The sequence below is a fragment of the Aedes albopictus genome, chromosome 2 (assembly GCF_035046485.1).
Source record: "Aedes albopictus strain Foshan chromosome 2, AalbF5, whole genome shotgun sequence".
Lineage (NCBI taxonomy): Eukaryota > Metazoa > Arthropoda > Insecta > Diptera > Culicidae > Aedes > Aedes albopictus.
Window position 1 is genome coordinate 494,649,689 of NC_085137.1, and position 13,088 is coordinate 494,662,776.

General features: G+C 43.0%; 2 protein-coding genes across 2 annotated transcripts; one reads left to right on the forward strand and one right to left on the reverse strand.

Annotated features, from left to right (window-relative positions):
• Window positions 1–21: 21 nt before the first annotated feature.
• On the reverse strand, window positions 22–10,788 carry LOC109423370 (bromodomain-containing protein homolog). Its single transcript, XM_019698356.3, has 5 exons — window positions 9,965–10,788; window positions 1,491–3,382; window positions 1,276–1,430; window positions 795–1,196; window positions 22–733 (listed from the first exon to the last, which is right to left on the reverse strand). The coding sequence occupies exons 1-5, from the start codon at window positions 10,647–10,649 to the stop codon at window positions 274–276; spliced, it is 3,594 nt and encodes a 1,197-aa protein (XP_019553901.3). The 5' UTR covers window positions 10,650–10,788; the 3' UTR covers window positions 22–273.
• A 284-nt stretch (window positions 10,789–11,072) lies between these two features.
• On the forward strand, window positions 11,073–12,388 carry LOC109423373 (OCIA domain-containing protein 1). Its single transcript, XM_062849337.1, has 5 exons — window positions 11,073–11,255; window positions 11,324–11,458; window positions 11,526–11,704; window positions 11,765–11,934; window positions 12,002–12,388. Exons 1-5 carry the CDS (start codon window positions 11,202–11,204, stop codon window positions 12,250–12,252), a joined length of 789 nt encoding a protein of 262 aa, XP_062705321.1. The 5' UTR covers window positions 11,073–11,201; the 3' UTR covers window positions 12,253–12,388.
• Window positions 12,389–13,088: the final 700 nt, after the last annotated feature.

The window sequence follows — 13,088 nt, forward strand, 5'->3', positions numbered from 1 at the left end:
GTTGCTTTTTGAAAGAAGATATCCTTTTTTGAACGATACTTTATTTGTATCATCTCGGTCCGATAAAACAGTCAATTCTACACGATAAATAGTACACGAAAAAGCTTAAACCTAGGTGCCTCTAGTCCTACATCTAAAACGCGTATGCAGCAGCAAATTTGTATAACGTAGCATTTTTCATTACCGATCACTCCGGGACCAACAATTTTGTTTTACTTCAATAGCACAAAAAACATTAACAAAACATATCGGTGAATGTGCATTCTTCCTAACCTAAAGCTTTCCAGCTGGCCCATCGGCACTCGACACCTGGCTGTGATAGTGCAGCGCTTCTTGGTAAGCCTTGTTGACCGCTTTCCGTTCGGTGGGTTTCCTCGACTCTACCAGCTTGCTCTGGTCCAGTTCTTTGTTCACGCCGAGCAATTCCAGCTTGTTCGCCGGAAGCCACTGCCAGGTTCGCTTGACGTCGAAGAACAGAACCAAAAACACCTGCTCTTCGTAGTTGGCTTTCAGGGCTAGAACATCCGCTGGAGGAGCCGGCAGTGGGACCCCATTATGAACAAACCCACTCGGAATGTCCGGATCGATTATTAGGGCAGGGTACCACGGATAGCCTCGACACTTGGCCCACACCAGCTTGAGCGGTTCCAGTAAAGGTTTCTCTGGGAAGGCTTCCGCCTCTTCGCTGGTGGACATCTCCGAGTCGCAGAACGATTCGTTATCGCTGGAGCTTCTGCAAAATTCAAGAAAAAGTCTTGAGATTTCGAATTTCAAAAAAGACTCCTCTGTCTTACCCGAACTCCGACTCCGTTCCGCTGCCGCTGAACCCGCTACAGCTACTGCAGGTACTGCCGGTGAAGCTGAGATTGCTATCGTCCGAGTCGGAAATCTCCCGATCCTGACCGCCCCGGTACACACGGAAACTATCGGATTCGAAAGACTTCTTTTCCGACGACTCCAACGACTTTCGGCCTCCGCTTCCGGACGGCCCCGGCAGGTTCAGGAAGCCTCCATCCGAGCCGCCAATAGCGCCAGCCTGTTTGCTCTTGTTCGAAGCACCCCGCTTGCCACGGGTTGCTTTTTTGGCCGTTTTCTGTAGGAGCTCCGTGGTGGCGGCGATGGCCGCTTCCTCCTTAGATGGCGTTTCCGGCTTCTTGAGGGCGGCCTGGGCTTTGCGCGTAAACAGCACTGCCGTTCTGCAAAGTAAAAGTGATAAGTGTGGGACGTTTCTGATATTTTTTTTTTCATCAGGATGGCTTTGTTGGTCTAACTTACCTTCTATTAACTCCCGATGGCGATGGACTGTTATTCAGGATCTTCAACGGACTCGCAGGTGGCGTCTGCTGTACTTTGAGTGCTTTCGAAGTGACCGTTTCGACTGCTGTCGCCTTTTTTGGCGTTGGTTGCTCGGGCGCTGGCTTCTCAACAGGCTGTGAACAAAAAAAGTCCTTTAACAATTTCTCAAAGTAGGTAACGATTCAATCACTTACCAGTTTTTCCGGTTTCGCAGGTTTTTCCGGTTCCTTCGGGAGAGCTCGCTTGATCTTGGCAATCTCCGCCCGAATGTGCTTGACCTTCTTGGCTCGCGTCATACCGTGCTTGATTCCGCCGGCCTTGGTCAATTGCTGCTGGAGTTTTTCGATTAACTCCTGGCTGGGTGGCTCCTGGGCCAGCAGATTCAACTCGGCTTCGATGTCGATGGCCAGGGAGTCTTCCGTTCCTTGGATGGCCGCCACTTGCTGAGGTTGTGGTTTCTCTAGCAGGCCGGCACGTTCCAGTTCCTTGCGGATCGTTCGGAAGATGATCGTTCCGGCGTCCCGCATTTTAACTCCCGCCCGGTAGAACATGGTGTCCTTGTTGTTGTAGGTCAAACAGTTGGTGACCATCAGCATGAAGTCCGATTCCAGGTCTTCAATGCTGGTGTAGAAACCGGATTTGAGCTTTTGTCTCATTGTTCCCAGGTCCATCGGGTGGGTGATAATTTTAAGATAATCGGCGACTTCCTCAGTATCGACGGGTTCCCGGAAAATTTCCTGGATGTCCTTTGCTTCCAACTGATCGAGAATCCGGTGGAGAACAGTTTCGATGGGATTCAGCTGAGCCATCACGCATTGTTCGTTGGTTTTTATCATAATCAGTTTAAGTTTTTCACGCTTTCGAACTAGTTCGCAGAGAAGCCTGGCCCGCTCCAAGTCCTGCCGGAGACATTGCCAGTACTTAAGCTGTTGATAAAGTTCCCGGGCGTCAGGCGAACCATCGTTTTTATCACGTCCTGGAGCTCCCTGTGTTTGTCCCTGACTCTGAAGGCGCCGAAGCAAAGGAACTCCATTTCTATGCTGACGCTTCAGAGTCCAGTAAGCTATCAGACGTTGAATGAACTGTTGCTTCTTGGCAATGTTGACCAGCGATGCAATCTCTTCCACTCGATTCGCCGGAATGGTCGGGATCAAGATCACCGGAGCCGAAGTTCGTTTAATGGCCAACATCTTCCGGGCTTTCTTCATCTTTTCACGGCATGCTTCTCGTGGATCGGCTTCTCCTCCAGATCCTCCTGGCGATCCAAGCGCGTTGATCGGTGTATGGGCATCGCAGTAGGCAGTCTTCTGCACTACAATCGGATGAGTGTCGTTCCCACGTACTTGATCCATTCTCATGCATAAACCGGCCTGCTGTGCGCAGGTTACATGGAACGCAGCGTAACACGAACTTCGATTACACTGGATACAAGCTCCGATACCTTTCTGCTTGCAAATGTAGCACACAAGTCGCCAACGAGCCGGAGGAATGGTTTCAATTGAATCAATCGGTTCCAAGAAAACGGTATTAGCAAATCGGACCTCCGGTATCCAGAGGGCACAAACAACGTGAGCCCACTGATTGCTGTCCGTCTGCTTGAAAGCTCCTCCCGTATTCGGACAAAGAACACAATCCACCGATCGACTGGGGCTCTGCAGGCATCGCCTACAAAGCCACTGTCCCTCCGGAATGTACGGAACTCCGTAGCAATCTTGATGAACCGCCAAATTACACATGTCGCAAAACAAGATAACATTCGTATTCTGGCACTCGCCATCCATGCAAATACAGCACACCGCATCGTCATCCACGGGGGCACCGTTTTGACCGGTTACCGCCGCTTGGAAGTACGATTCCTTCTCCAGGCGGTCCATCAGCAATTCCAACGAATCCACCGGCACTGGGCACAGGTTTTGCTGTGCTCGGCGTTCGTTCATTATGGCCAACCAGGTGGTGTCCTCTTCGTCCACGTCGTATTCCACCTCGCCATCCAGCTCTTCGGTGCTCTTCTCGATGAACCGGATGTAAGCATTCGGACGAGCCGGGGCATCATGAATGGTGTACTCTTCGATTTCCTTGAATTTTCCTGGAAGAGGTAGAATAATATTGCAAATATCAAAAAGGGTATGTGTAGTTTGAGTTATTTCGATAGGGAAGATTATGCGAACAGTTTGCAAACCGCAACCAATCTTTGATCATGTAGTTATTACTGATAATCTCAGTTAAAATTTAATGTGTGGCAATATAACTCACGAACAGATGAACCAATTTGCTTGTTTTTTTTTTGCACGGTTCGAATTGAGGTCTTTTAGTTGAAGAACTGCTTGGAATTGAATGATTTTTTTTACTACTATGGTTGATTGAGTTTTCTGGTTTAAAAAAATAATAAACTATCATAAGCTTTTAGTTGGAATTCACGAAAATAACGAGATTAATACATAGATACATCGTTATCTGAGAAGAGTTTAGATTCAAGAATTGTGCGAAAGATTTCTGTCTTGAGTACTCTTCGGTACGGAGTACCGTAGCAAACACGGGTACTGCGATGTTTGGCGTTTGATGTTCAACACAAGAGCGAGAAAACGTACAGAAGTTGAACATGCGTCAAGTTCATGGGAAGACTGCTATAGAGAGTTTCCCGATATACTTCCAGAGCTTCTAGTTGAACTCCTAGTAGAGATGCTTCCAATATGTATTCAAAGTGCCTTCAGTATTTTTTTCTTAGTACCGTGGGGTGCCCGAATTTCGTGCGGGCCCAAACTTCATTAACTTCTGACACCTGAGAGCATTATTATCTAATTAACAGCGGAATCATCCAAAATTTGCTATAACCTCAAAACTGCATTTGATTTCAATACAATTTACAAAAAAATAAATGAAAAATTTGATATATGTCAAAGATTGAAAAATAAATGCAAATAGCAGATGCCATATTCAGAGATACGAGAAAATCAACACTCACGGAAGTGAACAAGTATTTCGATCTCTAGCAAAAGTAAATATTCCAATTTATGTTTGATTATTTCAATTCAATATGTTTTATTATAATACGCAATAAAATTACTTGTTGTTTACTTATTTTGTTTACTTATTTTGTTTCAACATTTATGTTGTTGGCGAAATAAGGAACCCACAATTTGTATGGGTCCCTAATTTCGTGCACTCTTTTTTAGAGGTTCATGTGTACTTGTAGCCATCGCATGATTCGGTCACAGACAAGCAGGCGTGTCACATAGTCGCCCAATGCTAATTATGCTGTGGTACGCAAATCTACTGAGTAGATGGCGGTAGTGAGTAAACGTCAAACAGGAGCAAAAACGATGCGAGCGCCATAAGCGAGCGATTTGCGAACTACGAATATTTGAATAATCCGTTAAAAACTTAAACGATGGGAAGTGAGTAGAGTGAGACGTCTGTTTGTCTGGGATTCAGTTATTAATAATAGTTCTAATAACTATTTTAATTGTTTTAAATTTAGCTAGGGATTGCTCATAAACTACGTAGAAAGTGAAAAAAAAATAAACAAATTTATAGGTAAGTTTGGGAATACTGAGTAAGCTCGGGATGAGTTTATTTATCCAAACATTGGGAGTAGTAGCTTACAGCCGCTAGCTTCATTCAAGCAAATTATGGCCGTAAGCCTTATTGAGTTGTCCAAAAAAAGTCTCACGAAACCTACTGCAAGCCTATCCATATACGTGAGAATAAAAGATGTTTACAAAGTTCTTACAGATAGATTAACACGAGAAATCTGAACACAAACCACTACCACACAGGAATTTGGATTGGTCAATACCAATCCAAATTGCCAGAACACAAATTTGGAAGACGACACTTCAAGCATAACTTTTCAATCCGACGTACGTAACTCGCAAATGTAAACAAATCCGGGTTTTCAGCTGCATGCATGATTCATAAAGCAAATTGAAGAATCCACATCACTGTTTGATGATTTATTGCTTAATTTGTTTAACTAAGCATCTTTTTCGAAACGACGTATCTAACTATTTTGATGTTTACAACTTTACTGATAGATACACCGTTTTGATATATGAGAAAACCAAACGACGTATCTATCCAAAATCAAAAGTAACAGATACACCAAACTGGTACATACCATACAAAAGCGACGTATCTGGCATGACGTATCTCTAACCAACCCGGTGTATGTGTATTTTTGTCAAAATTCATTGTGAAAATGATATGGAATGAGTAGGTTTTGTTTCTTACCTAGTGCGTGCTATATCCCTGCACACTAAACGCTTTCAGCAATATTTTGCTGAATTTTGCCGAGCAGGGACCAGCAAAATTTTTTGCTGAGCTTTCAGCAAAATTTGCTGAATTTCAGCAAAATGTAATGTTACTGGTGATCAGCAGAGTTTACTGAACGAATCAGCAAAATCTTGCTGAATTCCAGCAAAATTTTTGCTGAAGCCTTCAGCTCGGCAAAATTCAGCAAAATTTACTCAGATCAGTGAAAAACTTAGATACGTCGATTTGAAAAATTATGCTTGACTTTACTAGAACTAACCTCCCGAGGAATGTGCCTATTATTCGCACATAATAGAAAGGTAAAAAGCTACAATTACAAAAATGAATTGATTCACATTACTGACCATCAGTAAAGCTAGTGAACATTTCAAGCATAATTTTTCAATCCGACGTAACTCGAGAATGTAAACAAATCCGGGTTTACTGCTGCATGCATGATTCATAAAGCAAATTGAAGAATCCACATCACTGTTTGATGATTTATTGCTTAATTTGTTTAACTAAGCATATTTTTCGAATCGACGTATCTAACTATTTTGATGTTTACAACTTTACTGATAGATACACCGTTTTGATATATGAGAAAACCAAACGACGTATCTAGCCAAAATCAAAAGTAACAGATACACCAAACTGGCACCATACAAAAGCGACGTATCTGGCATGACGTATCTCTAACCAACCCGGTGTATGTGTATTTTTGTCAAAATTCATTGTGAAAATGATATGGAATGAGTAGGTTTTGTTTCTTACCTAGTGCGTGCTATATTTCTGGTGATGTTAGCACGAAAAAACTTATGAAAAGTCTTTTTATAAAAAAAAACTATTTTAGTGAAATGGCCGTCAACATTGACCATGAATTTACTCAGATCAGTGAAAAAGTTAGATACGTCGATTTGAAAAATTATGCTTGATTTGATTCAAGTAACAAACAATGTATTGTTTAATTAAGATATCAATTAAAGAGCAAAACAAACGTCAAAAATAATAGCCCCTAAAACTACAGAAGGATTTTTGGAAATCTTAATGTAAACATCTTGCACGAACATGGGAAACAGCAAATATTCACTCATATTTCATCACAGACATCGATTTTATCTACACGTTATGGTTTCATGAGTATTATACGAGTATGCAACGTTTTGAAAATTACCACATTTAGGCGAATTCTACGTCTTTTAGAGTGAATGAAATTTGGACCCATTTTGAACGAAATTTGGAACCCGTGCACGAAATTTGGCACTTTCAAACAAATCGAAACTAATGCTGTAACTATCTTGTATAATGTGAAGTTGCCTAATTTATATTTGTCTTGTGAGCTACAGAGCCAGCACTAAATATTATTGAAGAAAATAATCTGATATACTTTATGGTAAAATTTCAGTAGTTTATCAAACTTTTGGAATTCTTAAGTGCACGAAATATGGGCACCTCACGGTATGATAGTTTTTCAATAGTTTTTCTATTCATTTTTGCGAGGTTTTTGTAGAAAATCTTTGCAAGAACTCCGTAAGTAATCCCAAAAGGAGCATCCCGAATCTTAGGACAATTTCTGTTACGGGTTTCCGAGAAGAGCTCTGGGAGTAATTCCGAGAAAATTTGTTTTACATCTCAGGTGGATTACTGCAAGAAATCCGTTTAGCAACTACGAGCAAAAGCCCTGGATAAAATATCAGAAGAACTTCATGAGAACTATCTGCTATAGCTCCTGCACATATACCAGAAGCCTCTCGGGAACCAAACCCAGAAGAGAAGAAGTGAAATTCCAGGATGAATTCAGAAAAACTCCAGTTGACACTCCAGTCGAAACCCAAAGAGAATCTCTGGAAGAAAGCTCACGAAAAAAAAAACACCTTTTCTGCCCCCACTCGCATAACAGTCCCATTTGACTTTTCATCACTTTTGAGTTAACGTTATGAATAGTCATCATTTTTGATGTACTTCCAAAAACAACAATAAAAATTACGAATGTGTATGTCAATGTGTGAAAAAAATAGTTATGAGCGTCCCATATCAAAAGTACCCGCATAACAGTCCCATCATGGATTTTTGTGTTACGCAACACAAAACTGAACAACTTTGTAGTGTTTGTAATATTTTTTACAGTTATATATTCATGTGCAAAGCAATCTGTGAAAGTTTCGAGATGATCGAAATATTTTTCAAATTTTGGCGATTTTTCAAAGTTTTATATGGAAACAAGTTTTCAAACTTCAAATGTCGTTTTCTCAATTCCTACTTTTTGCAAATGGGACTGTTATGCGAGTGGGGGCAGTTTTGCTTCTGCAAAACCATACTCCAGTTTAGATAAACATTCATCACGATGATTATAACCATGACAAATTTGAATTGGAATAACTTAAATCTATTGACCTAATCCGTAGACTGACGATTGTCTGCCAAACGTTTGGCAATCTGAAAAGCGCGAGAAACGGGCGTTTCCTAAACCCCCTTCTGTACTTGGTTCACCCAATCTACATCGTTTTCTTGAGAGTTCTACAGAGACACCGATAAAGGTCTATAGGCTCACGTAACGAAAAGGATCTCAAATCCTTCCATTCTAAATTTCACGAGATTTAGCATCGATAGAGAGCAAGCATCCAGAATAAGCTCCTAATATACGGTGGAGAAGCACTGGTGAGAGCAATAAACCGGGTCATTGCCAAGATTTGGGAGGAGGAAGTACTACCGGAGGAATGGATGGAAGGTATCGTGTGCCCCATCTACAAAAAAATGGACGACTATCGCGCGATCACACTACTGAGCGCTGCCTACAAGATACTCTCTCAAATTTTATGCCGCCGTCTATCACCGATTGCAAGAAAGTTCGTGGGGTAATATCAGGCTGGATTTATGGGTGAACGCGCTACAACGGACCAGATGTTCGCCATCCGTTAGGTGTTGCAGAAATGCCGCGAATACAACGTGCCCACACATCACTTGTTCATCGATTTCAAATCGGCGTATGATATTGTACGTGCAGTTGAATCCCGGAATTTTCGACTAGCGAAGTTGGATTTTTCTCCAAATCCGTGCGTCGGACCTAACTTCGGAAGTGGTGCGCTGTATAGCGGACCAGGTTTACTATACAGCGCACCACTTCCGAAGTTAGGTCCGACCAATGGATTTGGAGAAAAATCCAACTTCGCTAGTCGAAAACTCCGATTTTCAACTAAATTGAGAATACAATCGATCGAGAACAGCTATGGCAGATTATGTACGAATACGGATTCCCGGATAAACTGAAACGGTTGATCAAGGCGACGATGGATCGAGTGATGAGCGTAATTCAAGTATCAGGGACACTCTCGAATCTCGCAGAGGGTTACGGCAAGGTTATGGTCTTTCGTGCTTGCTGTTTATCATTCTTTGAAGGTGTAATAAGGAGAGCGAGAGTAAACACGAGTGGAACGATTTTCACGAAGTCCGTTCAGCTGCTTGGTTTCGTTGATGATATTGACATTATAGTTCCATATTTGAGACAATTGCGGAAACATACATCCGACTAAAAGAGGAAGCTAGGCGAATCGGGTTAGTCATTAATGTGTCGAAGACAAAGTACAAAGGGCTCCAGGGAGGAATCACCACACCCGCTACCCCGAATTTCTATCGACGGTGATAAAATCGAGGCGGTTGAAGAATTCGTGTACTCGGGCTCACTGGCATTGGTGAGCGCCGACAGCGATACCAGCAGAGAAATTCAGAGGCGCATTTTGGCAGGAAATCGAGCTTACTTTGGACTCCGCACACGAAGTTAACTATCTACAAAACGCTGATAAGACCGGTATTTCTCCCTGGACTCTATGTACAGAGGACCAATGCGCCCTTGGAATTTAAGAACGGAAGGTGTTGCGTACCATCTACGGCGAAGTGCAGATGAAAGACGGGACTTGGAGAAGGCGGATGAACCTCGAGCTGCTGAGAGAACCAACCATCATCGTCCATACGGCAAATATCGGGAGACTACGGTGGGCGGGTCAGGTCATCAGGATGTCGGATAGCAACCCGATTAAAATGACCCGAGAGCAATCCGATCGCTACAAGAAGACGTGATGCACAGTGAGCTAGGTGGGTCGATCAAGTATAGGACGATTCGCGGACCCTTAACTGACTGCGGAATTGGAGACGCAGAGTCATGGAGACGACTCTTATGTACAGCAGAGGACACTCAGGCCTTAGCCTGACCGGTAAGGTAAGGTAACAGAGCACCCAAATCATCCCAGATTCACATCGATCTGCTGTAATCGGTTTTACTGTTTTTAATTACATCCTTAAATTGGATAAACTTTCATTTCATTTTCATTTTGCAGCAGTTAGTGGGGCAATAAAAGCGCAAGTCAATCCAATGCCGAAACATCCTTAAATTGGATAAACTTGGATTGAAACAAAAACTCACCTTCCGGGAGCTTCACTTCCGGTTCCGTCGGAGGCGGCACGGCAAAAAGCTCCACATCCGGATTTTCCCACTTTTTCTTCTGCTCGTCCAAGCTGATCAGCTCAAATTCTTCGTCTACCGACAGGTTGATGTTCTTTCCGCCGAACTCGATCTTGATCAGCCCTTCCGACTCAATGTAGGCCAGGGACTCCCTGGCCGGTGCTGCAGAGGCCTTATTTTTCGGTGTTACCCCCACTTTTTTCTTCTGACTCCTCTGTTTGTTGTTGTTCGGTGGTCGAATCGGCGTTTCTTTGGCCACGGCACCTTTCCCGGGAGATTTCGCACTCGATGGAGCCTTTTCCGCTTTTTCACTGCTTTTTGCCGTCGGCTCTTTCATTTCGACATCTTCCCCTTTGACAGCTTCATCTGCACCTGCCGATGCACTCACTGTTTCAGGTTTTTCTGGAGCGGTGGGTATTTTTTCCACTTCTGTCGACGGTCCCGCTACTGGTTCTGGTTGCTTAGTGGCCACTGGAACCGGCGCCGCGCTAGACGGGGACGGATTGTCGTGGTCATAGTTGTTCAAATGGTACTGCAACCCGATCACGGATTTATACTTTTTGTTGTCACACTTGGGGCACCGAAACGGGGGACTGTTTTTATTCAGCGTTTTGATATAGTCCTGCACTTCGAAATCGAGTCCCATTTTCACGGGGATTTGAACTGGGGAAGCAACAGAGCGCTTCCACTTTCCGGACAAAGTTCACTGTTTGTGTTTACACTTTTGCTGGGCTCCGCTTTTTCGGAATGCGAAACGCGCGGAGTTTGACGGAGCTGTCAAACTTTGAAGAGCACACTGAACAAAATTATCAGTTGGAAGTTGCAACATGTTCCTTCCGAATTCAATATAAACCCGTGACTGAAATTTTAAATTTGAAAACACGATATTTTTTTTGCGTTTTACTTTTTATGCGGTTTTTCAACGCAAAATAAATTACCGAGAAATCAAAATATATGTACTACAGATTTAGTCATCAAAAGTTGTTTTTAAACCATTCTTGTTTGCGACAAATCTTTCGGCGCAGTGTACAATAACGAGGGGTGATTCAAAAGTGATGCGGATTTGACATCGCAACGAAAAACCGGCCAACACTGTCAGTCAGCATCAGCTGTGCCTTTATTTTTGTGATTATGTGAAATTTGGAACCGGAAAGTGTTTTGGATTGCATTTCATAACGAAATTACTAAATTACAAACTATGGACAGGGCAGAACCAGCACCACAACATATTGAAGGACAGCGCAATGCTTTGGTGAGTATGATTTTTGTTCTTTTTGAGAAACTTTTTAATGAGGCTAATGAAATGTATTTCGTGCGTAGAATTTTCAATTTTCGCCGGAGGAGTTGAAGGTGTTGCAAGAATGTAATCGGGAAGCATTTTTTCAACGTTCGATGCCGCTGGGGACGGTTTTCGGATTGGGAACGTACTACGCCATCCAAAGAGGTTTTCTAAAGGTGAGTAGGTACAGTTTCAGTTTTCAATGTGCTGGTGCAATCTGATGTCAGGTTTTTCCAATTCCAGCCCAGCGTACGATTTGGCGCCGGTCCCAAAGTTTTTGTTGGTATAACGTTGGGTTACTTTATGGGTAAGCTGAGCTACCAGAGTCGATGTGCCGAGAAAATTATGCGTATACCAAACTCCCGACTGGCCGATATGATTCGCCAGAGACGACAGGGAGGAGGCACCGGCGTTGAAAGATTGTAAGTCTGTCTTCCATTGTTTAATTCTCGCTTATCTTACCGTAAAAATATGTTTTCTAGATACCCCGATCAAGGATTCAGTGCTGGAAGCATGTTGTCCCCATTTGGACCGGCTGCTCCGAGTGACAGTGTAACGGAGCAGCATTTCCGCAATCGTGACTCGATCAACATCGACGTTTACACCCCCAGCTATTCCGGACTGGACGAGAGCGCTCGACCGTCTCTTGATTGTAATCCTACTGCATCTTTTAACTGAGTCGCTTAAACTTCTACATTATACCATATTCTCCATTCCAGCGAATCGAGCCTTCGAGGAGGAACTTCAGCTGCCCGTTGATCCTCCACCGGTGACGAAATCCTACGAAGAGTTGCGTCGACAGAATCGCGAAGACTATGCGCGTCGACAGCAGGCCCCGTATCGTCCGCCGACGGTATTGGAGGACACGCCTCCGATTAGACGGGAAACTGTGCCTCCACCCAGGCTGGAAGATCGGCCACCCCAGCATCCCCAGATGAAGAACAAATACGGGGATGTCTATCAGGAATAGAATAATTGAATGCAATGGTTTGCGCTGCCTCTAAAGTACACTATGAAACTGAACGCTATAAAATGTGGGGTTGTTCAGCTGCTGTTCGTATTAGGTACTCAATAAATTTGCTGCATTTTAGTTTCCGCACAGTTTAGATTCTGTTTTATTGATGAACTTTGGGACGGGTTTGGTGGTCTAGTCACAGAGAACAGACATCCAAGTCCAGTTCCGAAACTGTGTAAGGAATTTAACTACCATTTGAAATCGGCAACACAAGTGGGAATAGCGTGGCGCTGCAATCGGTTAATTTCCCATACACGGTCAGAAAATTCACTCATTTTGGAGCTAAAGTGGGACAACTCAAAAATGAGTAAATTTTATTTCCAGCGATAGTGCTGGCCCAAGTGCGAAAATCTCATCAGTTTAAGCCGTATAATATTCTTGATGATGTGAAGAATATTATACGGCTTAAACCAGTTGGATTTTTGCACTTGGGCCAGTGCTATCGCTGGAAATGCAATTTACTCATTTACACTTTTCTGGATCAACACTTGAAAAGCGCGTAATATTTTCCACAACAAAAAAGAAAATTTTCGAAAATACTAGGAGAATCATGAAAAAATCTAATTCTCTTAGCTGAAATATGTTACAATAAATAAAAACGTGTTCAAATTAGGCCGCAATTGGGGATGCAAAGAACTTTTTTGTTAAAGAAAAAACATCATTCGTAAACTACGCCTAAATCAAATGTTGGACCTGAAACAGATGATGACTTCAAAAACATGGCCGCATCGCAGCCGGTTGGCAGCAAAGTATCTAAACACCAAGGTAAGAGATTCCCGCTAATATTCACG

What these genes read in the sequence shown, in the direction of transcription:
- LOC109423370 (XM_019698356.3), bottom strand. Translation starts at nt 10,649, where the DNA reads ATGGGACTCGATTTCGAAGTGCAGGACTATATCAAAACGCTGAATAAA. An exon ending in GGAAGTGAAGCTCCCGGAAG is followed by an intron (nt 3,383 to 9,964) that starts GTGAGTTTTTGT and finishes TACCTCTTCCAG; the next exon opens with GAAAATTCAAGGAAATCGAA. An exon ending in CTGCGAAACCGGAAAAACTG is followed by an intron (nt 1,431 to 1,490) that starts GTAAGTGATTGA and finishes TTTTGTTCACAG; the next exon opens with CCTGTTGAGAAGCCAGCGCC.
- LOC109423373 (XM_062849337.1), top strand. Translation starts at nt 11,202, where the DNA reads ATGGACAGGGCAGAACCAGCACCACAACATATTGAAGGACAGCGCAAT. An exon ending in GGCACCGGCGTTGAAAGATT is followed by an intron (nt 11,705 to 11,764) that starts GTAAGTCTGTCT and finishes TATGTTTTCTAG; the next exon opens with ATACCCCGATCAAGGATTCA. An exon ending in CGCTCGACCGTCTCTTGATT is followed by an intron (nt 11,935 to 12,001) that starts GTAATCCTACTG and finishes TCTCCATTCCAG; the next exon opens with CGAATCGAGCCTTCGAGGAG.